Here is a 27,631-nt window from a genome sequence, read left to right as displayed (position 1 = left end):
GTATATAAGAACGTATGCTTTAATCTTATAGTTAACGAAGAGATAAACCTCCCTATTAATAATAGTAAAGCTAATTCGTTTTATTTTACTTTTAATAAGTCGAAACTATTAAAGTAGTGTCGTGATGCCTTCGAGGCGAAGTGCGCAGCCTCACCATCACGTGACCCACATATCGCCTGTGGGGATAATCCCGAAATGGAATGACCGGAATATCTTTATTCCGCTTCGCCCACAAAACATATTTAGGCACAATATCGTTCCATAGGGTAGTTAGGAGAAGACAAGCCACTCAATCTACTACTTTGAATACATGCCTACGTTCAGCACTTTGCTTCACCACAGTTATGAGCCCAGCTCTGACCTAAGACAAACCCCGACTACTGTGTGAAGTAGAGGAAAGAACGAAACCGATTTCCAGCTCTACTGAGGAACGAACCATGACGACTGAGCACTCGTCGAAAGTGTCTTTGGACACGACGGTTAAGCTTACGGGCAGACGTGACTGGCCACAATGGTACAGCACGCTTCAGTATCTTGCCCGGGCGAAAGACGTCTGGAAATACATCAATCCAGACGAAGAAGGTTCGAATGAAATTCTGAAACCGGAGGAACTCCCTACGCCTGAAGTCTTCATTAAGAAGCGGAACTATCAACTACAAAAGGACTATGAGAAACGACTCAAAACCTGGACCGCACGCCATGAAGCCCCTGAAACGAACACTCAGGACGATACCGTCTCCCAAGTGCCGTCAGGAGAACGGCCATCTCCTCCGGACCTAGTGACGAAGCAGACACCGGGGATTTTCGACGAGTACGCTGCTCAGCTAAGATACCAAGCGGCGCAACAAGGAAGCCTCACGATACAAAAAAGAGCCAGTAGGCGCAGGGGAACGAGCCGGTCAGGAAATCATTACAAAGTCAATCAAGATGCTCTCCGGAGCCAACCTACCGACCGACCTCTGGGTGGAAGCAGTAAAGGCCGCGGCCTACCTCTATAATATCAGCCCACGGAAAAGGAACGGCTGGAAATCCCCCTGCCAGACGGAGGACGAGTGGTTTCGTCAATATTCTCGCTGGTGGACACCGGAGCTCATTCTGGACCACACACGAGACCTCCGTCCGCACTGGGGGTGGATTTACGCCTACGGTTGCAGGGCATACCCGCTCAAGAGCGACCGCGAAAGGGGAATCCACAAGCGAACATTCAAAGTAGAGCCTCGAGGGCACGTCGGATACCTAGTGGGATACGTGTTGAACGCCCATAATCTGTATAGGATCTGGGTGCCCTCGCTTGGCCAAGTGATTATCACAAGAAACGTGACGTTTGACGAGAATCGTTTCTACTCGCCAGACGACGTCGATGCTGAACCCAAAACGTCAACGGCTACCCAAATAGTGGAAGAGATTCGGGAAACAGAGTCGTCTCTCAACCCAATCCTCGAAGCACTAGGAGTCATAGATTCAGCAGAGCAGACGTTAATCCAGGCCACTCAACCACCACCAGCCGTCTTGGAACCTAATCAAGAAGCGACACGAGACGTCGTGCCGACGGAAGAGACGGGCCAGGAAAAGGACGAGGGGTGGTTGCTAACGCCGGACCCGACCCCGGAGCCGGAAAGCGTGCCCGACTCCGGAGGACCGACGTCTGAGACCGGGGATTCAAGCACTACACCGTTGCTAGAACCCTCCACCGAGCGAGACACCGCTGCAGCCGTGTCGGACGCAGAAGACGTAATATACGTCAGGACCGAGGAGGACGAAGGGGCCTCCACGGATATACGATCGGGCAACGACTTGCAACCCAGACCTGTGAGGCCACACACGACAATCAGAGAGGCAAACGACCCGACGGAATCGAGGCGGACAAGACCCCGCCGAGATTATGGCCAACCAGTACGACAAAGTCGAAGAGCACGAAACCTACCTCCAGAAAACAGAGACGGAGAAGGGCACGCCGCACGAAGACGACATGTACACGAATTCCACACGACTTTCATGCCTGATCAGCAGAAAGCCGAGGAAGAAAAGGACTACGGACACAAGACTCTGCACTACATCTTTCAGAGTTCTGTTCACCGCACGAAGCATACTCGCCTAACAGTATCACCAAAGACAAGATACCACACAGACGACCTTATTACGCCGCCGAAATCATGGAACGAGTTGAATCGTTTACCAGAACCGCTGAGAACCATGTTCCACGACGCTACCCACGCAGAGATATCTAAACTCGCGCAGAAAGGCACTTGGAAGGTGATCGATCGCTCGGAAACCCACGTGAGACCATTACCTCTCAAGTGGGTATTCACGTATAAATTTAATCAGGATGGCTACTTGGACCGATGCAAGGCCAGAATCTGTGTGAGAGGTGACCTACAAGAGGTAAACCCTCTTGAACAAACATATGCAGCGACTCTAGCCGCACGAACGTTTCGAACAGCTATTGCCATCGCTGCCCAATTCGACCTCGAGATAAGACAACTCGACGTCGTCAACGCGTTCCTCAACGCTGAACGCAACCCGGGGGACGACCCCGTCATATGTGAACTTCCAGACGGCTTCAAACAACCAGGAAAGTGTGCGGAACTAACTCGCGCCCTATACGGCTTGCGAGACGCCCCTCTCCTCTGGTATAAAGAGTTCTCAGGGACTCTGCAACGTCTCGGAATGAGATCGTCAAGTGAAGACGAGTGCTTATTCAGATCCGAAGACGGGAGGGTGATCCTGCTCTTCTACGTCGACGATATACTCGTCCTGTATCACAAATCAGACGAGACGGCGGGCGAAGACCTGATATCTAACCTCAAAGCGATATACGAGATGAAAGACGAGGGGAACGCAGAATGGTACCTCGGAATCAGAATCGTGAGAGACCGCACCGAAAAGAAAATCTACCTCGTCCATGATCAATATATCGAAAAGGTGACGTCGCGATTTACGCTCGCGGATCCCCTCACGCCAACGACACCGCTGCCGACGATCCCACTCGAACCAAACTCAGGGACTGCTACGAAAGCAGAAGTAAAAGAGTTCCAAGAGAAAGTCGGTTCAGTACTATATACAGCGATCATGGTACGACCAGATGTGGCTTTCGCAGTCGCACAGCTATCACGTTACCTAACGAACCCGTCTCCAAAGCACCTTGCCGCAATAAACCAGACGATTCGATACCTATATGGAACAAGGTACTTAGCAATCTGCTTCGGAGGAACGGGGGGTGGACAAGTTCTTCTAATAGCAGGCGACGCTTCGTTCGCAGACGACGAGGAGACAAGGCGATCGTCCCAAGGATACATCATCTTCCTCTTCGGAGGGCCAATTCAGTGGAAAGCAGCTCGGCAAAACACTGTCACAACGTCAACCACGGAAGCAGAGCTCCTAAGCCTTGAACACACAGCGAAAGAAACGATAGCGCTCAAAAGGCTATTCAGGGACGTACTTCTTGACCTTGGAGACGTTTGGAAAATACATTGCGATAATAGACAAACCATACGACTCGTCGTAGACGAAGGGAAACGTATCTCAACGAGACTACGGCACGTCGATATCCAGAATATGTGGCTAAGGCAAGAACATGCGGCAGGATCGTTTGAAGTGGTATATATGCCTACAAATGACATGCCAGCCGACGGTCTCACAAAAAGTCTCCCACGAGCGAAGTTCGAGCACTTCAGGGCACTCCTAAACCTACAAGACACACGAGTAAGGGTTATCAATCCAAATCAGACGCGAACACAATCACAAGAAGCGGAAAAGTCATTGCCAGGGGAGACAACGGCCCGTGGGCCGGCCCAAAAAGTTGATTGAAGATGGCCCATGGCCAGGAAGCATAAAGTCGCTCCCGCGGGAGCCCAACAGCAAAGAAATTTTGTATCAGGGGGACGGGCCCCCCACCCCAAAAGCAGAAGAGTAAACGACTCGTCGTTTACAGGCCGGCACGGAGAGCAGCCGCGTAGTCGTCAAGGAGACGAGACAACGCGAGCGCGATCGGCTCAGGAGCGATCGTGCCAACGAGACTGTCGATGGCGAGGCGCTGGCTGACGGACGACCTCACCGCCGAAGCAGAAGAACTCGCCGCTCTACCAACACCACTACCAACGACAGGCGGGTTCACGGTCGTCCCGTGGTCAGAACCCAAAGGAACTGTACCAACAGGAGGGACCGATTCCCTCGCCGCCTCGCCGCTACCCTCAACCTTGAGTCTCTTCCGAGCCTCCTCCTCCTCACCCAAAAGGGATCGGAGGGTCGCGCTCAGTCGAGCAAGGTCCTGAAAGACCACCATGTCAGAAACAGAAAGATAAAAGAAACGGATACCAAACATACCTTTCGAGGCGTGCCCTCGACCGCCTTGGAGGCGAGGAATCGGCGGGCGAACGGTAACGCCGCGCGAGAAAGAGGATAGCAAGGGGTCTTCCCCTTCTTGCAACGAGCGCACTTGGTTGCGCTACCGACGCGGCAATCACCGAGAGAGACCCCGTTCAGTGCGCTGCGAACGCACCGATCGCAGGGCTCCTCTCTCAGCGGCTGCGGCTCCGCCTCCCCCTCCTCCTCCTCTTCGGCCTCGGTGGCCTTGCCCTTTCCCTTCTCAGCTACGGAAACGAAGTCAGAAACGTGATGTCGAATGGAAAACAGCGTAAACAACGTCGACATACAAGGGGCCGCCTTGGCGGGCTTCTTCTTCTTCTTCTTGACCGCTGAATTGAAACCGTTAGCACCCTCACCCACGAAACAATAGGGGAAGCGAAACTTACGAGTCTCGGGCTCGGGTTCGGGCTCGGGACCCGGAGGAGGGACGTTGTCCTGTCCTCCATCGCCCTCCCCTCCCTCCTTGCCCTCGACCTCCGACGCCTTGCGCTTTTTGGCCTCGCGGGCCGCTGTGGCGGCGGCGCGAGCCGCGGCGGTCGCAGCCGCGCGCTCGGCCTTGGTCTTCTTGGGAGGCATTGTGATTGATTGGTTTCTATCAATATGATTAGCAAACGATCGAAAACGAGTAGCCGACTGCGCGCGCGGTCGCACAAACGGCGTTGATGGGCGATTTCAGCGATTCACACGTACGTTTGTTGTGGTTGTTGAGGAGAGAGAAAATTTCGTAGGCAGGCGGCAGAAGAATTTCCCCTAAGTGTGATAATTCGCCTTGGGAGGGCAACTGCGCCTGTTGAACTACAGAAGGCAGGCGCGCCCCTCGGTAGCGCGCCCGCCTCACGATCACCCATGGCGACGGCGCACAAGGGATAACTACTTTTCCCTTACACAACGCGCAACGCATTCAATTATATCTCTTTTGTTAATTCCTTTGTCAGATTTACATTCAGAAACGGCTATTTTAGCTAATTCGTCACGAATTCAGCGATGCGGGCGGTAGGAAAATGGGGAGAATTGACCACATACAGACGCGGGCGCGTCTGGGGGGGTGTGTCGTGATGCCTTCGAGGCGAAGTGCGCAGCCTCACCATCACGTGACCCACATATCGCCTGTGGGGATAATCCCGAAATGGAATGACCGGAATATCTTTATTCCGCTTCGCCCACAAAACATATTTAGGCACAATATCGTTCCATAGGGTAGTTAGGAGAAGACAAGCCACTCAATCTACTACTTTGAATACATGCCTACGTTCAGCACTTTGCTTCACCACACTGGGCTCATAACTGTGGTGAAGCAAAGTGCTGAACGTAGGCATGTATTCAAAGTAGTAGATTGAGTGGCTTGTCTTCTCCTAACTACCCTATGGAACGATATTGTGCCTAAATATGTTTTGTGGGCGAAGCGGAATAAAGATATTCCGGTCATTCCATTTCGGGATTATCCCCACAGGCGATATGTGGGTCACGTGATGGTGAGGCTGCGCACTTCGCCTCGAAGGCATCACGACAAGTAGTAATTTTCTTAATCTATAAAATGCTTTGTAGAGTAGCTAAACCTTATTATCTATAGTAGCGTAGCTAGCGGGAGGCTAGACGTATACCTTAACCCCTTTTAGAATCGAGGCAGCTAGGAAAGCAGTATCGAAATTATATACTTCGTATTCGAGATTGAGAAGTATAATAACTATAAAGAAAAGGCAGGTTACGGTAGTAGAAGCAACTATAGCATAAACCTTTTATAATAACTAGTTACTTTTCTTATAGTTTTTATAAACTATATATCAAGCCTTATAGCGTACGATTTCGTTGTCTTTATTTATTTTGATATTATATACCTATTTGCTAGGTAAGACTTTAGCGTTACGTAGTAAGTAAGCGACTTTATAAACCCCTTTTTCTATAAATTAAGTTATCTCTCGTTCGAAGGCTTATTCCTACTAGGGCTACTATAGGCTTTTCTACGCCTTGCGGTAGGACTTCGGAATCGCTACGCCGTTAGGTAAGACTTTCGAAAGGGTAGTAGTAGAAAGCATGCTAAGAAAGAATTAACGAGAAGTTAGTAAAGCTAAAATATTAGTAGATAGGAAGGTCTTTTTAGTATAAGAGCGTACGCTACTAGCAGCTTGGTAGTAACTAGGTAGTCGCTAGGCTAAGGCGCGGCGAGGTCGAGAGGACTCTGCCGGCTGACTTATTACTTCCTTAACAATCGTAGAGAGGGAATTAGGGTCTTAGTAATTAGTTTCTATTATTTCTACGGAGGCGACGAATTCGTCGTCGTTATTACGTAGTATAGTAGTAGTCTCTAATAGGTTTTCTAGTAGCGGAGATATAAGATATATATTAGTAGGTACTATCGCTTTTTTAACGATAGTCTTATCTAGTTTAGGATTACTAGTTACGGGTTTTTTACTTTTAATAGGCTTCTAACGGATAGTATACTAGATAATAATATCTAGTTTGATAAACGTAGTATTATATTTAATTTTATTAATATTAGGTATATTAATAGTTAGAAGTAATACTATCTTATATAGTTTCTTACGAAATCAAATATCTCTATAGCAAATAACCTCCTTTCGATCAGGTAGGTAAACATAGTAAATATAGCTACGAAGAGAACTATAACCGACGAGGAATCCCTTAATTGCTTATGGTTCTATCTTAGCAGAGCGTATAAAGCGTCGAGGGCCTTTCTTATATACGTAGGCAGCATAGCTAAACGTTCGGAGATGTTTAATATAGGGGGCCTTACGTTTAGCAGCTAAGTTTAGCTTTCTCGCTATAATCTTGTAAAGGCTTAAGTTACCTTTAGAGGGTATAAGCAAGAGGTTGAGAATCTAAGTTACCGAATCGATGCTATAATCCTATAGTTCCTCTAGAAGGGATATGTTAATCAGCTATATCCGGGCGCTTTTGACGATAGTACGACTAGCATGCTTAATAGTACCGTTTATAGAAAGCGTATAGGCAATAGTCGTATTATAGCAAGTACCTTCGAAGTAGGGGTTGTTAAAAACCTTGATTAGCTCGGGAGCATTATTAGAAACCTAAACCTTAGGCTTAAAGCCGGTAAGACTATAGAATTTAGTATCCTATTTCTTAATAGCTGCTAGGATAGTAACAAACTTATAATTAGGTAGAAAAACAACTTAGTAGTAACTACTATACTTATCTATAAGGTATAAAACCTAACGGTTCCCTTTTATTAATAAGGGAAGAATACTAACGAGATTAAGGTAAATTTTATTACTAATACTTATAAGTAGAAGTAGGTAGTCTCGACTAATCCGTTTAGTAGATTTGCTAAGATAGCAAGACTTATAGAAGAAAGCGTTAATTTCCGACGTTATAAACCGAATGCTAACACGGCGGCAAGCCTCTATAACACGTAATAGGTAGGCGTAAACTAGCTAGCGGTATATCAGTTTAAGAGACAGTCGCTAGGTAGCCTAGAAAGCGGCAAGGCTGATAGCAATATCTCGAGGTACGTGATTTCTAGTATCATAAGTCTTAACGACGTAGACGTTAGAAACCTAATAAACTTTAGCAAGGGAAGTATGCTATGTTACGTATATAAAGCTTAAGGTCTGCTAATCATATTCTACGTAATTACGACGAAGTTTTCTAAGGCTTAGTAAGTTAGCTAGGCTAGAAGGGTTATACTTAACGTTATAAAGTATCTAATCGTAAATAACGTCAGGGTTAGTAAGGTCTTAAGTCTAGAAGAAGACGGTACCTACGCTAAGTAACTAGACTAAGGCGCCGGAGGCAGAAGTAGAAGGTATTAAATCGCTTTTTTTAACATACTTAACGAAATATCGTAAGTTGTTAAAGGTTAAAGTAGTATAACTAGAATTGAGAACGATATCGTCTCGGGTAATAAGGTTATCGTAGGTAGTAGTAAAAACTACTAGGCTAGCGATAGAAGCAAGGGTAGACTAACCTAAGATAGTAGGTAACGCTTTAATAACAGTCTAGTAGGTATTATTAATAGAAGTAAGCTGATCCTAGTAGTAGCGATCGCTATATATATACTTTCTCGCTTTTTTAATTAACTTATCCTAGTTAACGTAGTATAGAGGGATAAGATTAGGGTAGGCGACGTAGTACTTCGTAGTCTCGTAATCATAGTTATAATAGTCGTACTTCTTCTTTTCCTTAGAGGCAGTGATAGTAAAGGTGACGGTAGTAGTAACGGCTAGAGAGGCAGGACCCCTACTGTTAACAGACTTGCCTCTAGGTATATTGCGAATAGTAGCATAACTACGCTTTTGATCTTCGTCTTAAGCAAGTATATAAATCGTATCGGCTACCTTATTCTATATAGGATAGGTAGCGCCTTTCGAAGTAAAATACTTATATATATTAGGAAGTCGGTTTTTAAAGAAATTAAGGAGGAAAACAGCAAGGAAAGAGTCTAGTAGACGACCGTAAATAGTCTTAATACGCTTTCTAAGGTAGTAATAGCGATTAAAGGCATCGTGAAGAGTCTTGTAATCGTTAGCAGTAGTCTTAGCAAACTCGTTAATAAAGGCAGCTATAACATCTTGTAAGATTCTCAGAATATGCTTCTTAAGCGCCTACTATAATTCGTAAAGGTTTCTATCGTCAACCTAACCTGCTATATAGAGTCTATCAAGAACCGATTCGCTAGCGTTCATAAGGAGACTATACGTAACGTTACGGTTCTTTCTCTATTCCTCTATAGCGATAGGGTTAGCAAGGCGAGGGACGTTAGTCTCGAGGAATATCTCGAAGTCGTATCCTCGCAAGGTCGCTATAATAAGCATGCGCTAGGTATTCTAGTTAGATTTACCTTTCAGGCGAGGAAGAAGCGTAAAGACGGTCTTAAAGTCATTTTGAGACATCTTGAAAGTAAGGGTATTACAACAGTACGGGACAGACTTATAGTCGCACCTCGATCACAGGCGTTTCTCCGAGGCTGCAGCTTTGGAGGCGTGTCTATATGTTAGATAGCTTACTTTTGCTGCTACCTACGCGTGCTGTTGGATTATGTAGGAGGGAGAATCTTGCATAAGAACACGAGAAATAGGTAGAATTGTAAGATCCGACCGTAGAAATATAGTAAATCGAAGGGAAGAATAAATACTCGTAGAAGATATAAGAAACTAATAGGCTGGTTTGAAAAACTAAAGCTAAAAGGGTTGAATTCTCGTAAAAACGAGGAAATCGAAGTAAAAGTATGGTTATAACTAAAAAGTCTGTTATTATGTTAGAAGTATAAGTATATTATACTTCTATTTTACTTATTTATCCTATTTAGTCTTATCTAAGACTTAGTAGGACTTACAAAAGTAACTAGCTAAGAATGGCTGCTTGCTAGTTTAAACATATGACATTCAGATCCCTATGGAATACTCTCTTTAACCTTATCTAAAAGTCTATTTAGTTAAAGAAGATTCTAGTCTGATTTATAAGCTGCTTTATAAGCTAGTTGACGTATATACTTACGTATACTAAACCTAGCTTATAGCTTCCTATATTAGCTATTATAGGCGACGTTATACTACTATATAACTAGCCTAATTCTCTCCCTTAGCTAGCTATTAGTTCCTCAACCAACTCAGCTTCAATATAAGCCTATACATTCTTTACTATTAAAGCCCTACTTCATAAGTACAAGTTCCCTTACTCTAATACCCTGTTATAAGGATATCGTACTATCTACGAGATTCCTACCTACCGTTCCAACATATTATAGTAGAATTCCGTAGTGTTTGTAAAAACCAGTAGGTTGTAGTAGTCGGTCGCGTGCTACGTAATATTCGTGCGCGCTAGGCAGCTAATATCGCGTTAGAAAGTGAAATTCGTTAGCGAAGAGGAAAGAAAGCGAGAAAATCGTATAGAAAGGTAAATAAAGCAAATAAAATCATAAAAAATTCGTAAATTAATAGAAAATTAATAGACGAGTAGAATAATAGGTAAAACGACGTTATTCCGAAAGAATAACGTCGTTTTACCTATAGGCGAAACTAGCATAGAACGCTTAGAATAGGGAAAGTGGTATTATTGGTTGGAAGAACTAACTAACTGGCTAGAGGGCTGTAGAGGCTGGCTAAGACCAGTGGTAGCGGCCGTCAGCCCTCTAGCTAGTCAGTTAGTTCTTTAACTAACAATACTACTTTTCCCTATTCTAAGCGTTCTATGCTGGTTTCGCCTATAGGTTATAAGCCTAGCGTTATTCTTTTGGAATAACGTCGTTTTACCTATTATTCTACTCGTCTATCAATTTTCTATTAATTTACGAATTTTTGCAATTTTATTCGCTTTATTTACCTTTCTATACGATTTTCTCGCTTTCTTTCCTCTTTGCTAACGAATTTTACTTTCTAACGCGATATTAGCTGCCTAGCGCGTACGAATATTACGTAGCACGCGACTGACTACTACAACCTATTAGTTTTTATAAATACTACGGAATTCTATTATAATAATAAACCTTTTAGTTATAACTATACTTTTACTTTGATTTCCTTGTTCTTACGAGAATTTAACTATTTTAGCTTCGGTTTTTTAAACTAGCTTATTAGTTTTTTATATCTTTTATAAGTATTTATTTTTCCTTTCGATTTACTATATTTCTACGGTCGGATCTTATAATTCTACCTATTTCTTATATTCTTATATAAGATTCTCTTTCTTATATAATATTTATACTTCTTTAATACTATTTACTTATTAATACTTTCCTTTTCTAATAGTATATATAGGTAGTAGCAAAAGTAAGCTATCTAACGTATAGATATGCTTTTAAAGCTATAGCCTTAGAGAAATGCTTATAATCAAGGTATAACTATAAGTCTATCTTATACTATTATAATACCTTTACTTTTATTTTAAGATATCTTAAAACGACTTTAAAACCGTTTTTATACTTCTTCCTTACTTAAAAAGTAAATCTAACTAGAATATATAGCATATACTTATTATAGCAACCTTGCGAGGATACGACTTCGAGATATTCTTCGAGACTAACGTCTCTTACCTTGCTAACCTTATCGCTATAGAGGAATAGAGAAAGAACTATAACGTTACGTATAGTCTCCTTATAAACGCTAGCAAATCGGTTCTTAATAGACTCTATATAGCAGGTTAGGTTGATAATAGAAACCCTTACGAATTATAGCAAGCGCTCGAGAAGTATATTCCGAGAATCTTATAAGACGCTATAGCTACCCTTATTAATAAGTTTACTAAGACTACTACTAACGATTATAAAATACTTTATAATACCTTTAATCGCTATTACTACCTTAGAAAGCATATTAAGACTATTTATAGTTGTTTACTAGACTCCTTCCTTACTATTTTCTTCTTTAACTTTTTTAAAAACCGACTTCCCGATACGTATAAGCATTTTATATCGAAAGGTATTACCTATCCTATATAGAATAAGGTAGCTAATACGATTTATATACTTGCCTAAGACGAGGATTAAAAGCATAGTTATGCTACTATTTATAATATACCTAGAGGTAAGTCTACTAGTAGTAAGGGTCTTGCCTTTCTAGCTGTTACTACTACCGTTACCTTTACTATTACTATTTCTAAGGAAAAGAAGAAGTATAACTATTATAATTATAATTACGAGACTACGAAGTATTACGTCGCCTACTTTAATCTTATCTATTACGGCTAGCTATCTAATAGTAGGGTTTTGCTAATAGAAAGTATAGTAAGAGACTAATACTAGTTTATAAAGGTCGTTTTAATAGATCGTAAGGTTAAGGTAAGGTAATTAGTCTTATACTATAGTAATAAAGTTCTTAGTATTTATAATACTAAGAAGTAAGCTAAAAGTTATTCGAAGATAAATTATAAGTTGATTACTAAAGAACTATCTAAAAGGCTTAAGCAGGTGCTTAAGTCTTAGTCTATATATAAGTCTTGTTTCCTAAAGCTAACGTTTATATCGTCGCTTGCCGATATCTTAATTATCGGTAGCCGATATGCTAAGAGTCGTATCTCTTATTCCTTTCTTATCGTTACGTAACTTAAATATAGTTCTTCTTTTTATAGCAAGGCGACCCTTATCCCTTCCGTCGCCTATATATATCTTGTCTCTAGCTGCTATCCTCGAGTAAGGCTAGTTTCTTTATTAGGCATACTTAATAGGTCGTAATATTAGGTCTCCCTTTCGAAGGTCTTATCCTTAAGGCTTATAAGTAGGTTAGCTAGTCCTAGGTTAGGGTCTTTTAAACATACTTCCTTTAATAATACTAATACTATATTAGGTTGCGTTTTAAAATTAAAATCTAAATAGCCTTGCTTAAAAACGCTTTATTAAGCAGTTAATAAGTCTTTTATATATTTCGGCGTTATTACGGATATGCTTTATACTTATTATTTCTATGCGAAACGCGCTTATTAATTTACTAAAAGCGTAAATCGTTATTAATTATATACTTAGTATAAGAAGCCTTATAATAGTTTAGTAGTAGCTTCGATACGTAAGTTCTTTTTTCTTTAGGTAGCGATGTTTTCTTACTAATTTAGTAATATTAAAATTAAATTCCTAGCGTAAGGAGTAGGATAAGAAAGAAGAAGAAGCTAGTAAAGAGGTATTACGGATCTATAAGGAGTTAGTACGTCTTTAGTCTAATATAGCTTTAGTAGTAAGCCGTTTATCTCGTATTTATTAAATTCGAAAGAAGGTAGTAAAGCGTTAGAAGGAGACGTTTACGCGAGGTATATAAGAATTAGACGCGGAGGATAGCTTATTATTAGCCTTAGATACGTATAAGGCTAGTATAGTTAGTAACCTTTAGTTTCTTAAGGTTCTTAATAACTTTTCCTAGTCTTCTTTTAGTATTAAGGAAGAGTTTACTAATCTTAGTCTCTTAGTAGGTAATCCTACTAGGTTTAGTACTATTAAAGTTCTTTCTAAGCATATTCTAAGTTCTTAGCTAGTTTTTATAAGTTATCTTTATATTTATAGTTTTTCTATTTAATAAAGTATTTTATTATTTTGCTATTCTTTTAATAGTCTAGAATACGTTCTACTTTATATTTACTATCGTTTATTTTTATAATAATATAGTCTTCGGTATATATACCGTCTAATATTAGTTTTAATAATAAGACGTAAAAGACTAGGTAGTATTTTATAATTTCTAATAGTTTTAACTTATAATTTACTTTAGAGATTTTCTTTATAATTTCGAAAAGTCTTAGTTTTTTAAAGTCGAGTTTATCGCTAAGTTGTTTCGTTTTGATATTTCGCCGTATAAGATAAGCGTTACCTCCTTCTTTTAAAGGTAAGCTTCTTACTTTATATCGGTTAGTATATTTCTTTATTCTTTATTATATAAATTTAAGTTCTTAAGGTAGTTTTTATTAGATTTCTTTAAATTTCTTAATATCTACTACTACTTTTATCGCGGTAGAACTAGTTTAGGGTTTTTTATAAGCAGTAGGGTTAAATCTATAGTTAAGGAAGAAAGGTAATTCTCGTATGCTTTCTCTTATTAAACTATTATATATAAACTATATAGTTAGTAATAACTTAACCTAGTTATCTTAGTTATTATAGGTTTTATAAGGGGTGAAACGGAATTCCGTTTGTTAATAATAAATAATAGTAAATTGGTTCTAATCGATGGTTTATGATAGTTGAAAGTGGTGTTGTTGACTAGAAGGTGGGGATATTCCCCCTTGGCCTGTTACGTGGGTCTGGGAGGCTTGGGCCTCTCAGCCTGGCGGGCGTGTAGCTGGAAGTGCCACACGACTCCGTATTCTAACTATCGTAACACTAGAAACTCTCTTTTTATAGTGTTGAAGCGGTTGGAATACGTTATCCCTATATAGTTCCGTCTCCTTGTTAATTCGGCTTCCTATCCCTACTTTCTCCCGTAGTTACAGTCTTATTACCCATCCCTCTATACGTATCGTTATCGTGTTACTATTAACGAATCTCTTGAGGGCTCGATTTGGTTTGCTTTTCGTAAAGGCATTAGTAAGGTTGTCTTCGCTGTTAATCTAACGAATTTCTTATAGTTTTTGTCTTTCGTACGATTGTCTTAACGCTATAATATCGATTATAAGTCGCTTTTCTTTAATAATACCTAGCTTTATAAGACATTCGTATAGCAAATAAGAATCGGTATAGACAACTATCTAAATCGTTAGTAGGTTAAGGTAGTTAATAATTATCGCTAAGGTTATAGCGAGGGCGTAAGCTATATCGACGCTAACGACTATCTTATAGATTTTTAACGCTAATACGCTACGGGTAACTTGTTTACTCTTCGTAAAGCTATAATAAACAAGGTTATTATAAATCGTAAATTCTCTATTATTACTATTAGAGGAAGTATCGTTAGCTAAGATAATTAGAAATCTTAATTAGGAGGAGAAGTCGTAGTTATTAGTAAACGACTTGTTAACGAAAACGAATAGCTTAGCTATTATAAGGTTAAGTAGGATAAACGTTATTCCTTGGTTAAGCGATTCTATTTACTATCGAATCTGTTAATTTAGTGCTTTTATTACTTTTAGTAAGGGGTCTTAGTGTTAGGTAGTAGTAGATAAATCGAAATAGGCCTTAGGTTAGCAAATTGACGCGATATACGCCCCTCTAGCGCGTTGTTCGATATATTACTATTTTAGGTTAGGTTTACTAGTCTTAATACATCGTAACTTCTTAGCTTATCCCTTTTGTTTTAAATTAATCGAATTATCGGTTGACAGCGCGACTATCCCTCTGTTAAATTAGAAGGGTTTGTTAATTATAAAGATATTCTTTGCTTTTGTTATAAAAGCTGCTTTTTCTAACTATTCGTCTTCTAATTATAAGAACGCCTTATCTAATAAACCGAGGGTATCGTCGGTTTATATACCGATATAGCTAAAGTATAGATTTTCGGTAGATAAGATTAATAGGTATAGATCGTATAAAGAAGTAACTATCTAGAGATTCTCTTTATAATGCTTATAATACGTTGCCTATTAGTAGGTTCTAGCTTCTGCGATTCTATACAAAGGCTTTACAACCTTTATAATAATCCCTTTTAAGTACTAGTCTTAAATTTGCTTTAGTAGGTAGGCGAGAATAGTATAATTAAGCCTTATAGAGGATTAAACGTAGGCTTATATAATATCTCGAAGCTATAATTATTTCCCTTCTCGTAGGAGTAACGGGGTAATTAATAGAATTAGCTGTTAACTTGCCTGCTAAATCGTTAGTAATTAGGTTAATATAGCCTTCTTACTATCGTTAGCATAACCCTATATTATAAGTCTCGATTTCTCGTAGGGTTTAGTTGTTTTACCCTTAACTTCGTTAACGATATAAGATTAGAAGATTCGTATGTTTTAGTACTTTTTCTTATTAAACTAAGTAAATTTAAATACTCTTCTAGCGATAAGGCTATTAATCTCTTATTTAGTTAACTATTTAAACGGTTTGCTTAGTATAATAATAATACCTTCTTATTATAGTTTAATTATTAATTCTTTGTCTACTTACTTCTTAATCGATAGGAATATTTATTAATAATCTAGGTTATCGTTAAATTCCTTTATAAAATAGGCGATTAGCAGTAGTCTCTTCTAAGGTCTACCTAGGCGTCTTCTCGGTAGCTCCGGTACTTCTTACGGTTTGTCTAGTTTACTACCTCCGCCGGCGATAATAATTTCGTCGCGTACTACTTCCTACTACGGTATCTCAGCTTTAGGTTCTTCTTCTTCTAGCATAGCGATAGAATTAGGTAGTTAATTAGGATCTTCGTAATATAGTTTAACTATAGTAAACCGGAAGGTCTTCAGACTACGTAGCGTATCGATAATATAGGTTTTGCTATTTATAGCTACTAAAGTAAACGGTCTAGTCTAGCCCTTCTTTTCGCGCTATACTTATACTTATAACTATAGTAGTAAATTAACAATTAGCTTTATATCAAGGCTATTATAGGTAGCGATAGCTTCTACTACCTGTCGCCTTGCGTAAAGTTCGTATATTTTACTTATCGCCTTCTTAATCGCTTTCGCCTGCCTTATGACTTCGGGAGATAATAGTAAATCGTTAGTAATTCGTAAGTATAAGCCGAATACTAAGACTATTAACACTATTCCGTTTAAGCTAATAGTATTATTAACTATTTTAACTACTAACGTCCCACACCCACTTCTGGGCACCCCCCACATTTGGGCACCCCATTTACACCAAAAACGCCGTTTTTCGAAATTCTATATTAAACTAACTACTATACTTACTAAGAAAAGAAAATATATATAAACTATGTTAAGTATAATTATAGCCATCTAATTTTTTATAAAGGTTTAAATATAATAATAGTTATTGTTGAATGGGCTCTCTGTACGATCGTACTGTCATAAATGTAGGGTGAACCAAAGATTCTATTTTCCGTGATTACCTTTCCTAACTAGATGTTGCCTTCCGTACGAACAGATATATCTCTGTCCATACCTAGACACGAGTCGTGCATGACAGGTAATAAACCATGATCCCTTCCTCAGACATTTAGGTGTTACAGGTGCTAGTCATGCCACCTATACACCCCTTTGCCTGTGACAGCCTTGTCGTACGGTCATGTGATTATCGTTATTCCAACAGTTATAATATAGAAGTTTAAAACTAAAAGCTTTAAAATGTTAGTAGATACTAGTAACTTACTAGTATTCCTTAACATTAGAAAAATATATTTTCGCTTATATATACTTATTTAAAAAATCTAGGAAATTAATATTTATACTTATTAAAAGTATATAATTATATCTAAAAGAGATTTAAAAGTATTACTTTAGTAAATATAGTATAATTAAGGGTTAAAATTCTATAATAGAAACTTTTCTTAAGGGAAATTTTAAAATATTATTCTAAGCTTAAAGAATTTTTTACTAAGTATAAGAATATATAAATCTACTATATCTTACTTAAAAATTCTAATCATATTAGTTAAATATCTCTACCTATTTTATATATTAAGATATAGGCTAGGTAAATTAGTATTATAAATGTTAAACCTTGAATTTATAATACTTATTATTAATAATACTAGTATATAGCTACTTAAGTATTAGAATTAAGTCTTAATCTATTTAATATATATTTATTCTCTTTAATAAGTAAAGTATTTAGTTTAATATAGAATTTCGAAAAACGGCGTTTTTGGTGTAAATGGGGTGCCCAAATGTGGGGGGTGCCCAGAAGTGGGTGTGGGACGTTATTTAAAATACTAATTCTAGCGTAATTATTAAGTCTTCTACTTTGATAATTTCGTACGCCTTCCTTAGAGGTATATAGTATCGTTTAACTTTCCTAATACTATTATAGGCTTCTATAGGAATTTCCTTGATTTTAATTGCTATTCCTCTCGCTACGTTTTGGAATTCTATTAAGTAGAAGTTTGTTCTAGCGTCGGTAACTAGCTAGTCTAGGGGTCCTTGATATATATCTATCTAGCAAAGGCGTAAGGCTTCCTAAGTAGCTTTCGCAGAAATGTCTTTAAGGAACTAGGTAGCGTTAAACGCCGTAACGGTATCGACGACGTAGAAGACCGGTCTATTACCTTTAAGGTATATTACGTTAGCGATAACCTTGTAGTTAAATTCGTAATTGTCTTGTAATGTAAATTTAAACCGTAATAACGCTAGTATATATATTTAGCATTAATAGCAGACTTTCGATAGTTGCTTAATTACTATAATTTTAACTAGGTAGCCGGCCTTCTAGAGTACTTTATATAATCGTTAAATAGATAGGTATCTGAAGCGATAGTAAACTTGTTGTAATTTAGCGTTTATAAGGTGGTTTTAAGCAAGTAGTTTCTCTTTATTAAGTAATAACTATAGGTAGCCTTATTTGTAAATAATAGGTACGACTTTATTTCCTTAGATAAAGGTATTTATAACGTTATTAAAATAAACTTTTAATCAGTCTATATCTCCTAGATATATAAAGAAGGGAGTATTAGTCTTAATAACGTAAAATTTAACGCTTTTAAACAGTATTAGTACTTTAGTAATCCTTATAGACTCTAGTAGTATCCTATCGCCGAATTTTACTATAACGCTGCTAGCTACCGCAGTATTTAACATAATTCCTTTGTAAATTTATTATAAGGCTACGAATTATAAGTAGCTAGCGGTTAAGAATCCTACTATACCTAAGTTAGGTATAATCCCTTAGAAGTTTTAGGTAGAGTAGCATCCCTCGAGTATAAATTGCGAAGGTAGCTCTTTCGGTTTTAGTTAGTTATGGAAAAGGTCTTCTTTCGTAATAGTATAGCGGGTTAACTAGTCTACTAAGATTATAGCGATCTTATTACTATTAATTGCTATTATAGTAAAATAGGTAGTAACTTAGAATTAACTATTGCTACTAGTCTCTTCTTCTTTATTACTTTTACTAGTTTGTTCGGTTATATAGTAGTATTACTAAGGGTCTTTAGCAGTAGGTTATAAGTCTAACCTGTCGAAACCTTCGTATTAGATAAGAAATTAGCTATATACTAGAAGTAATGTATCCTAGGTATATTAGGTGGTTTTAAACTTCTCGTATGCTTTTCGTTTCTCTTCTATAGTATATTTAGTTAACTAGTAGTTAGGTTTTCTATATATATAGTACTTCTTAGGCGTTAGCGGTAATAAGGGTCTGTTACGGCTTCTTCTTCGTAATAATCGACTTCGTAATAAACGACTATATCGTAAATAACGCCCTCGACTATTAAAAGTTCTATTAGTCTAGTATTACTCTAGTAGGTTAGCTATTATGTTAAATTATTATTAGTTAAGACAGGTAGCTATCTCGATCGACGAGATTAATTAGCTACGAAGTCCCTCGTACGTCTTAGCTAGTATAAATAACGCTATTATATACTCTAGAATATCTCTATAAGCGTATAGAAGTTAGGTATAGAGGGATCGGTCGTTATAATCTTGTTATAGCAAACTAGGCTAAATCTTGCTTAATTTATTATATAGTATATCAAAATACTCTGATTTAGTCTTTCTAAGGTTATTGCGAATGATTTAGGGAAGAGTAGTTATATTCTACTATGTAACGTATGCTTATTACCTTTCCCTAGTCTCGAAGTATGATTTTAATTAGTTAATTATAGTCTCGAAGTTAAACTATAGGTTGATTACTTTAATCGAGGTATAGAAGTAGGTTTTAGTTATTCTTTTTAGTATTAGGGGAAGTACCTTATTATATTAGGAGGTATAAATTCCTAGCATTCTATAGTAATCTATAAATACTAGTATCTTCTTTTTAAGTATATCGTATATATCGCTGCTATATTTCATATCGTCGAGGTATAGTTTCGCGAATTCTGTTAATTACTTTCTAATACGGTCTATTAACTTATATAGTTAGAAGTCTATTAACGGAGAGACCGTAGGATATAGTAGTCGGTATAGTAGTTACTACTATTATTATTTTTATAAAGGAGGTAGCTATAAGGTTGGTTTGACTCTTCCTCTTATGCTATTAGCTATTATTACTAGTCTTATAATCTCTTTATAGAATTCGGGGTCTTTTATTAAAGCCTTTAGGTTATAATATCTCTTAACGCTTTGTTCGAGTTCTTAAGGTAACTAGTAATAGAATTCTTCTTTTTTAAAGGCTAATGCTACGTTTTTCGAGATTTTCTTACTATCTATTTCGACATAGACGCTGTTACTGATTAAATAGTTTCTAAAGAATCGTAGGATTAGGGGAAGTACGTTTTAGAAGTCTTCTTCTAACTAGTTAGCGAAATCGGGAGAAACTTCGTTCTATAGCTTAAGGCTTGTAAGATTCCTCTTCTTATAAGTCTCAAGTAGGAAACCTATAACGTACATGATAAGCGAGTGAGACAGACAAGCGAGTGAGACAGACAAGCGAGTGAGACAGTAAACCAGACCTTCGCGACAATAATATCGAAATCTATAACAAGAAATCTTAGATTGATTAATACTACTCGGATTCCTGTTCTTCGGATGTTTCCTCAATAAATTGACATGTTCTCGCGTTGTGGCCTGTATTCCCGCATACGCCACACCGACGATGAGTCGTCTCAGACCTCACTTTGCGACCACTACTCCGTCGCGTTTCCTCTTGTAGTTGCGTGTCTGCCTCTCTTTGCGACTGTATATCCTCTCCAGTAGATATAGTAAGACTTCCTCCTTTCTGTAGACGTGTTTTCTTAGCCCTTCGACGCCGACTTAATATTGCATTCTCCTCTCGAAGGATTTGAACCTCTGACTCTAGTAATGCTACCCGATGCCCTAGTCCTTCTGTCCCTCTGGCTAGCTTACTCACAGCACTATAAATTGATGCTGGAGAGCTGCTTCGGTGGCGTGAGATTCGACTCTTAATAAAAGTAGACTGTGATCTTGCTTCGCTTGGGTTGCTCGGCGTCCTAGAGATCCAAGGGTCTGGTGTCTGAGGGACCCCCTCCTCAGGCGTTGGCGTTCGGAACTTTACATCCAGCTTTGAGAGAACACTTTCTGCATTCAAAGGGACAAGTCCAGCTCCTCGGAAACCTCCCTGGATATTTTTCCTCGTAAAAGACTGCTTAAAAGCTTCGTGAAATGCTGCAAAGAAATCTTCCTTCGAGATATGGGTTGTGCCTCGCCGCATCTTATTCTCAATTTGCCGACCGTAGGCATTCTTTAACGGCTGAAAACAACCAACATCTAAGGGTTGAAGTAGATGAGACGAGTGAGCCGGCATGCACAGTGTAATAATGTTGTTTTCTTGACAAAAGAGCTCGAAGGCTGCGGAGTGGTGACTTTCATGACCATCAACAACGAGGAGGCGATATTTCCCAGACGTACGTGGTTTTGTATAAATGTCGAAGTGTCTGATCCAGTCAATACCTCTCTCGTTTGTTGTCCATCCATTTTCAGACGTTGCAATAGCCCAATCGCCCGGAAGAGAGGTTTCTGTATACCAGCTTGAGAGGTGATACTGGCCTGCAACGATGATGTATGGCGGGATGCTCTCCCCTTGGGAATTAATAGCCTGGATAACTGTAACCCATTCCCTATTGCCAGGCTGTGTCATCTTCGTATTTGAACGCCTTTCAGCACTTGTAACAACCATTCCAGAAGCAATAACGCCCATCATAAAGCCGGTCTCATCAAAGTTGTAGATATCAGCATCAGCAATACCATACTTCGCAATTGTATTCTTCACAAGCGAAAACCAGCCACGAATCACCTCTGGATCTTCGCATTGAGCTCTCTTATAGTCATACTTGCGAAAGAAACGCGTCCTAAGCTGTGGTTGTCGCTTGACGAAATTAGAAGCCCAGCGCTTCCCAACTGGAGGCGCGTCGCGCTCTGCGAGAAGTCGATTGGCCATTTCTTCCACACCACTCAGCCGGGGAGGAAATGATCGCGCATCTAGGTCGAGAATATACTCAACTATTGTCTTCTCTTCTAAATCTGATAAATTCCGTGAATTAGGCATGCTGTCGCGTCGTGAGACTATTCCCTTTAGTCGCCGGCTTAATGTTGCGTGACTGACTGTATAGAGTGCACCTGCGGCCCGAGCACTAAGTTTTGGGTCATTTCTCATTGCTTGAAGGGCAATTTGTAACCTTCTTTCAATACTAGCTGATTCCATGATTTATTGTAGAGGAAAAGGTGCCGGTCGCGTCAAGGTGCGACGGTCGCGGTTTACTGTCTCACTCGCTTGTCTGTCTCACTCGCTTATCATGTACGTTATAGGAACCTAGTTACTATAGGCTAGCGTTTATAAGGTTGATTGCCTAGTTGCCTTATACTACTAGATCGATTATACTTTCGATTCTTTATAAGATAGGGACTATTAATTAGCTTTTAGTAGTAACGCTGCTTGCAAGCGATCCTTCTTATAAATTTCGCTTTATTCTAATAGTATAAAAGGATTACTTCTATTTAGAATCTTAAATTCTAATCCTTAATAGCGTTAGCTGCGATTAGTATAAGATATAGGCTTAGAAGTAGGAGTTAAAAGACGATTTAGGATATTACGATTCTAAAAGGAAAGAATCGTAAAATCGGGGATTTTCGTTAGTTTGTCGTTTATTTCTATCGGCGCCGTTCTTACTAATATTCTTAAGGGGTATAAGGGTATATATAGGTCTCGAATTAGTAAGGAGAGAGTTTTACTATAGATTCTCTTGTAAATCTCTCTTTCTCGCTTTAGGCTTCGCTCCTTACTATTAGGAAGTTTAGAATCTAGTAGATAGTTAGCCTTATAACGCCTATAACTATATACGTTTCTCTTAAGCTATAGCCTCGGAGGCATATACGTATAGTTATATAGGCGGATTACTACTAGTAGTCTTTGCTTGCCTTTTAGCATATTCTTCTTCTAGTAGGGAGGTTTCTTATAGTAAGCGCCTTGCGGTTAGCACCTTGTTTAGGGATTTATTAAGAAACTAGCAGGCGCCTTGTGATTAGCACCGCGCGTGGGGGATAGTTATAGTTAGGGAAGTTATTATCCCTTATAGGATTTGTGTTGGAACGGTAGGTAGGAATCTCGTAGATAGTACGATATCCTTATAACAGGGTATTAGAGTAAGGGAACTTGTACTTATGAAGTAGGGCTTTAATAGTAAAGAATGTATAGGCTTATATTGAAGCTGAGTTGGTTGAGGAACTAATAGCTAGCTAAGGGAGAGAATTAGGCTAGTTATATAGTAGTATAACGTCGCCTATAATAGCTAATATAGGAAGCTATAAGCTAGGTTTAGTATACGTAAGTATATACGTCAACTAGCTTATAAAGCAGCTTATAAATCAGACTAGAATCTTCTTTAACTAAATAGACTTTTAGATAAGGTTAAAGAGAGTATTCCATAGGGATCTGAATATCATATGTTTAAACTAGCAAGCAGCCATTCTTAGCTAGTTACTTTTGTAAGTCCTACTAAGTCTTAGATAAGACTAAATAGGATAAATAAGTAAAATAGAAGTATAATATACTTATACTTCTAACATATTATCTAGTATACTATCTATTAAAAGCCTATTAAAGGTAAAAAACTTATAACTAGTAATCCTAAACTAGATAAGACTATTATTAAAAAAGCGATAGTACCTACTAATATATATCTTATATCTCTACTACTAGAAAGTCTATTAAAGACTATTACTATACCTTGTAATAGCATTACTAACAAATTAAATAATAACGAATTTATTGCCTTCGTAGAAATAATAGAAACTAATTACTAAGACCTTAATTCCTTTTTTACGATTATTAAGGAAGTAACGAGTTAACTAGCAGAGTCTTCTCGACCTTGCTACGCCTTAGCCTAGCGACTACCTAGTTACTACTAAGCCGCTAGTAACATACGCTTTTATATTAAAAAGACCTTCCTATCTACTAATATTCTAGCTTTACTAACTTCTTATTAATTTTCTCTTAGCATGCTTTCTACTATTACCTTTTCGAAAGTCTTACCCGACGGTATAGTAATTCCGAAGTCTTACCGCAAGGCGTAAAAGAGCTTATAGTAGCCTAAGTAGGAGTAGGCTTTCGAACGAGAGATAACTTAATTTACGGAAAAGGGGGTTTACAAAGTCGTTTACCTACTACGTAATACTAAAGTCTTGCCTAGCAAATAGGTATATAATATTAAAATAAATAAAAATAACGAAATCGTACGCTATAAGGCTTGATATATAGTTTATAAAAACTATAAGAAAAGTAACTAGTTATTATAAAAGGTTTATGCTATAGTTGCTTCTACTACCGTAACCTGCCTTTTCTTTATAGTTATTATACTTCTCGATCTCGAATACGAAGTATATAATTTCGATACTGCTTTCCTAGCTGCCTCGATTCTAGAAGGGGTTAAGGTATACGTGTTACGACCCGTTGGACATGGTCGCCAACACGACCCCGCCTGGATCCCGGCGGCTAACGCAGGGCATATGTAACCCAGCCGGACAGGTGTAACCAGGGATCCTCGGAACGGAAGAACTATGGACAAGTCACGTGGCCTCGGGGATAACGCGGGGTAAGGACAACCCGGGCTGGATATGTTGGATATGTCAGATATCCAACCGATCCCCGGATATGTTGGATATGTCAAATATCCAACCGATCCCCGGATATGTTGGATATGTCAAATATCCAACATAGCCAAGATAAGGAGGACCGTTCAGGACTTGTATATAGGATGGACTCGAGCCGGGCTCGAGGACAGACTTCCATAGCTCTTCAGCAATCAACTTTGTGATTACCCTAACCGGTACTTTCAGCTATACCTAAGTGACGACTACTCTACGACTCTTGTTGAGGCCTTGACTGATCACCAAGACCTTTGAAGATCTACGATCTATTCGACCAGGACCACGGAACGACTGTTACTACTCTCAATCCCTGGCTTACTGTTAACACAAACCCACTGTCAGTTAGCTGGCCGTAACAATACGTCCAGCCCCCTGCTAGCTATACTACTATAGATAATAAAGTTTAGCTACTTTATAAAGCATTCTATAGATTAAGAAAATTACTATTTTAGTAGTTTCGACTTATTAAAGGTAAAATAGAACAAATTAGCTTTATTATTATTAATAAGGAGGTTTATCTCTTCGTTAACTATAAGATTAAAACGTATGTTTTTATATATATCGATAATAACGCTATCGCCGCTCTTAATAAGTAAGTTATGATAGAAGTTCGTCGTCTCCTCGAGAAGGTCTATTCTCTTAAAAACCTTAGCAAGGCTACCAATTTTCTCGGTTTCTAGATTGAACGCGATAGAGCTATTAGTAAGATTTTCGTTTCCTAAGCTAAGTATATAAAAGCAGTACTTTAACGATTCGACTTTAATAGTTTAAGTATTATTAAGACGCTTATAGCGATAACTAACGATCTGCTTATTACTTAGGATAAGAACGAGTATTTACTTAACAAATAATAACTTTATATCGAATAGACCGGCTGCCTTAACTTCCTAGTAGCTAGAACTTACGTTAACATAGCTTATACCGTTAGTAAATTATTATAAGCAAATTTAAAGCCTTCTAAGGCTTATCTTTATACTATTAAGTACTTATTCCGATACCTTAAAGGTATTATTTATCTCGGTATTATACTTAAAAGCATCTTTATAATTAATAAGTTAAGGCTTTACGCTATTATAAATACTTTTTTTACTAATAATAAGCTATTACGAGTTTTAATAAGTAGTTACGTTATCTTCCTTACTAGTATACTAATTACTTAGAAATTAAAAAAATAGACTTTTATAACTTTAAGTATTATAAAAGCTAAATTTATTAATCTTATACTTATAGCAATTACTATAAAGTAGATTAGACGTTACCTTTCCTAACTGCTTAGCAAACCTATTACTATGCTTACTATTATATTTACTAATAATACTAATAGCTATAATAACGTTATAAACCTACTTAACAAGGCATAAACCCGTTATATCAACGTCTAATATAAATAGATTATATAAGAGGTTTATACTACGAAAAGCATCGAACTCCGACTTATTAAGGGTGTTAATATAGCCGCCGATAGACTTACGAAGCTACTAGTTACGGTTAAACATAAGGAATTCGTTCGTTTGTTAGGCATAGCGGAGGGATTAGATTAAGAGGGGGATTTTGAGACTATAGGACTATTAATATTAAGACTTCGGGATTCAGAGGATTTCACAGCCTCCTATTAGCTAGGTTTAACCGGTAATTAACCGAGTTTTCTAATAGTTAAGAACTCCTCGGATTTAGAGGATTTAGGACTTTTCCTATATTTCCTATTATTCTATTGCTTTTTCGCTAAGGAGTCTAAGAGGGGGTGTAGGTGGCAGGCCTCGCCGGCCCGTCACGTGGGCTGACGGCCGCCACCACTGGTCTTAGCCAGCCTCCACAGCCCTCTAGCTAGTCAGTTAGTTCTTCAACCAACAACACCACTTTTCCCTATTCTGAGCGTTCTGTGCTGGTTTCGCCCACAGAATATTGGTGTTAATGGCTTTTCTCTAATTATATCGCTCTGCGGAAGTTACTATACGGATAAAAAGGGGGCCAAGTCCGCCGCGCTCATCAGTACTGCTGGAGTCACGGTCGCACTATTCTTGATTAGCATTTTGACAAGATTCTACGGAGAAACGTCTCATACCCCCGGCGTCAAAGCGACAGTCTTCTCTATCTTCCTTTATTCAGCTTTTTACGCTTTTGGATGGATCCCGATACTCTTCATGGTACCAGCCCAGATGCTCTACTTCCGCATAAGAGCCCGAGGAATGAGCATGTTTAGCCTTGTCATTTGCATTACTGGCACCGCGGGCAATTTTGCTTTTCCAATTGCATTGGATGCGATAGGTTACTGGTTGTATATTTTGAATGCCGCTTGCAACATATTTTTCTTTGCGTTCATATGGTGGTACTGGATAGAAGTTCAAGGTAAAACGCTTGAGGAGATTGACGCACTGTTTGATGGCAGGGCGCATACAAACGCGCCTACTGTAGCGGCTGTGATGGATGGAACTGAAGACGACAGCTGGAGGGGGAGTTTGAGTGACTGGATGCGACTCAAATTTGGAAGGAATTGAAGCCCTTCGACCTTTTATGGTTAACTCGCATCTCAGACAAACATGATTGCTCGAATATAAAGATATATCAGGTTTAATAATGTCACACAACAAATCCATATTGTAAACATATTGACCTTTTGGCTACTGGTGAGTGTTTTCATGACTGTGAAGATGTAGCTGAATGTACGCATGTGTGATAAGGCTGTACATGCAATTGCGGGTGCTCATATGCCTCGATCAGTACGTGAAAACTTATTCGTGAAGTCATGCGCCCACCAATTATGGTACAAGCATAAAAAATGCGGCGCATCACCACCGGTGCAAATCAAGCATTGCCAGAGGACTCTCTCTAGGGGTACAACTTCTTCGTTTGGACAGTACGACATGTATAAGCGGCATCAGTAGTGACGGTGTAATCAAGAACATTTGGATGTCCAGATTTCGAAGTCGAAGCTCACCGTTATGATTACATGTGCGATCGAGTCTTTATAAGAGCTGTGAGATCGATCTCAAGATGAGTGACTATTTCCCTCACATCCTGTGTTTCATAGGCTATGCATTTCATTGTATGAAAAGCTATCACCTTATCAGATGAAGGCTATCAAACTGCCGAAAACATCTGGGGAGTCCATAATACACCAGTTACGTAAACTGCTTTCATTTGTAACCCTTTCAAGTTAGGTAATGGTTTGTGTTATCCAGTCTTGACATCTCAAAATTCCAAAGTGATGTTCTCCCCAGATATTGCCGTT

At 38.8% G+C, this 27,631-nt stretch overlaps 2 protein-coding genes across 2 annotated transcripts; both read right to left on the bottom strand.

The window, feature by feature from the left end:
• Positions 1–3,925: 3,925 nt before the first annotated feature.
• CTRU02_210119 (uncharacterized protein) lies at positions 3,926–4,941 on the bottom strand (the record flags this gene model as incomplete). Its single annotated transcript, XM_070205394.1, has 4 exons — positions 3,926–4,267; positions 4,324–4,589; positions 4,653–4,694; positions 4,752–4,941. 4 exons carry the CDS (start codon positions 4,939–4,941, stop codon positions 3,926–3,928), a joined length of 840 nt encoding a protein of 279 aa, XP_070061042.1.
• A 15,364-nt stretch (positions 4,942–20,305) lies between these two features.
• Positions 20,306–21,961, bottom strand: CTRU02_210118 (transposase; the record flags this gene model as incomplete). The annotated part of the gene is made up of 1 exon (XM_070205393.1): positions 20,306–21,961. One exon carries the CDS (start codon positions 21,959–21,961, stop codon positions 20,306–20,308), a length of 1,656 nt encoding a protein of 551 aa, XP_070061041.1.
• Between the last annotated feature and the right edge of the window lie 5,670 nt (positions 21,962–27,631).

Source organism: Colletotrichum truncatum (assembly GCF_014235925.2).
Source record: "Colletotrichum truncatum strain CMES1059 chromosome Unknown Contig_0006, whole genome shotgun sequence".
NCBI lineage: Eukaryota > Fungi > Ascomycota > Sordariomycetes > Glomerellales > Glomerellaceae > Colletotrichum > Colletotrichum truncatum.
Note: the sequence above shows the minus strand (reverse complement) of the source record. Positions and strands in the feature narration are given on the sequence as shown.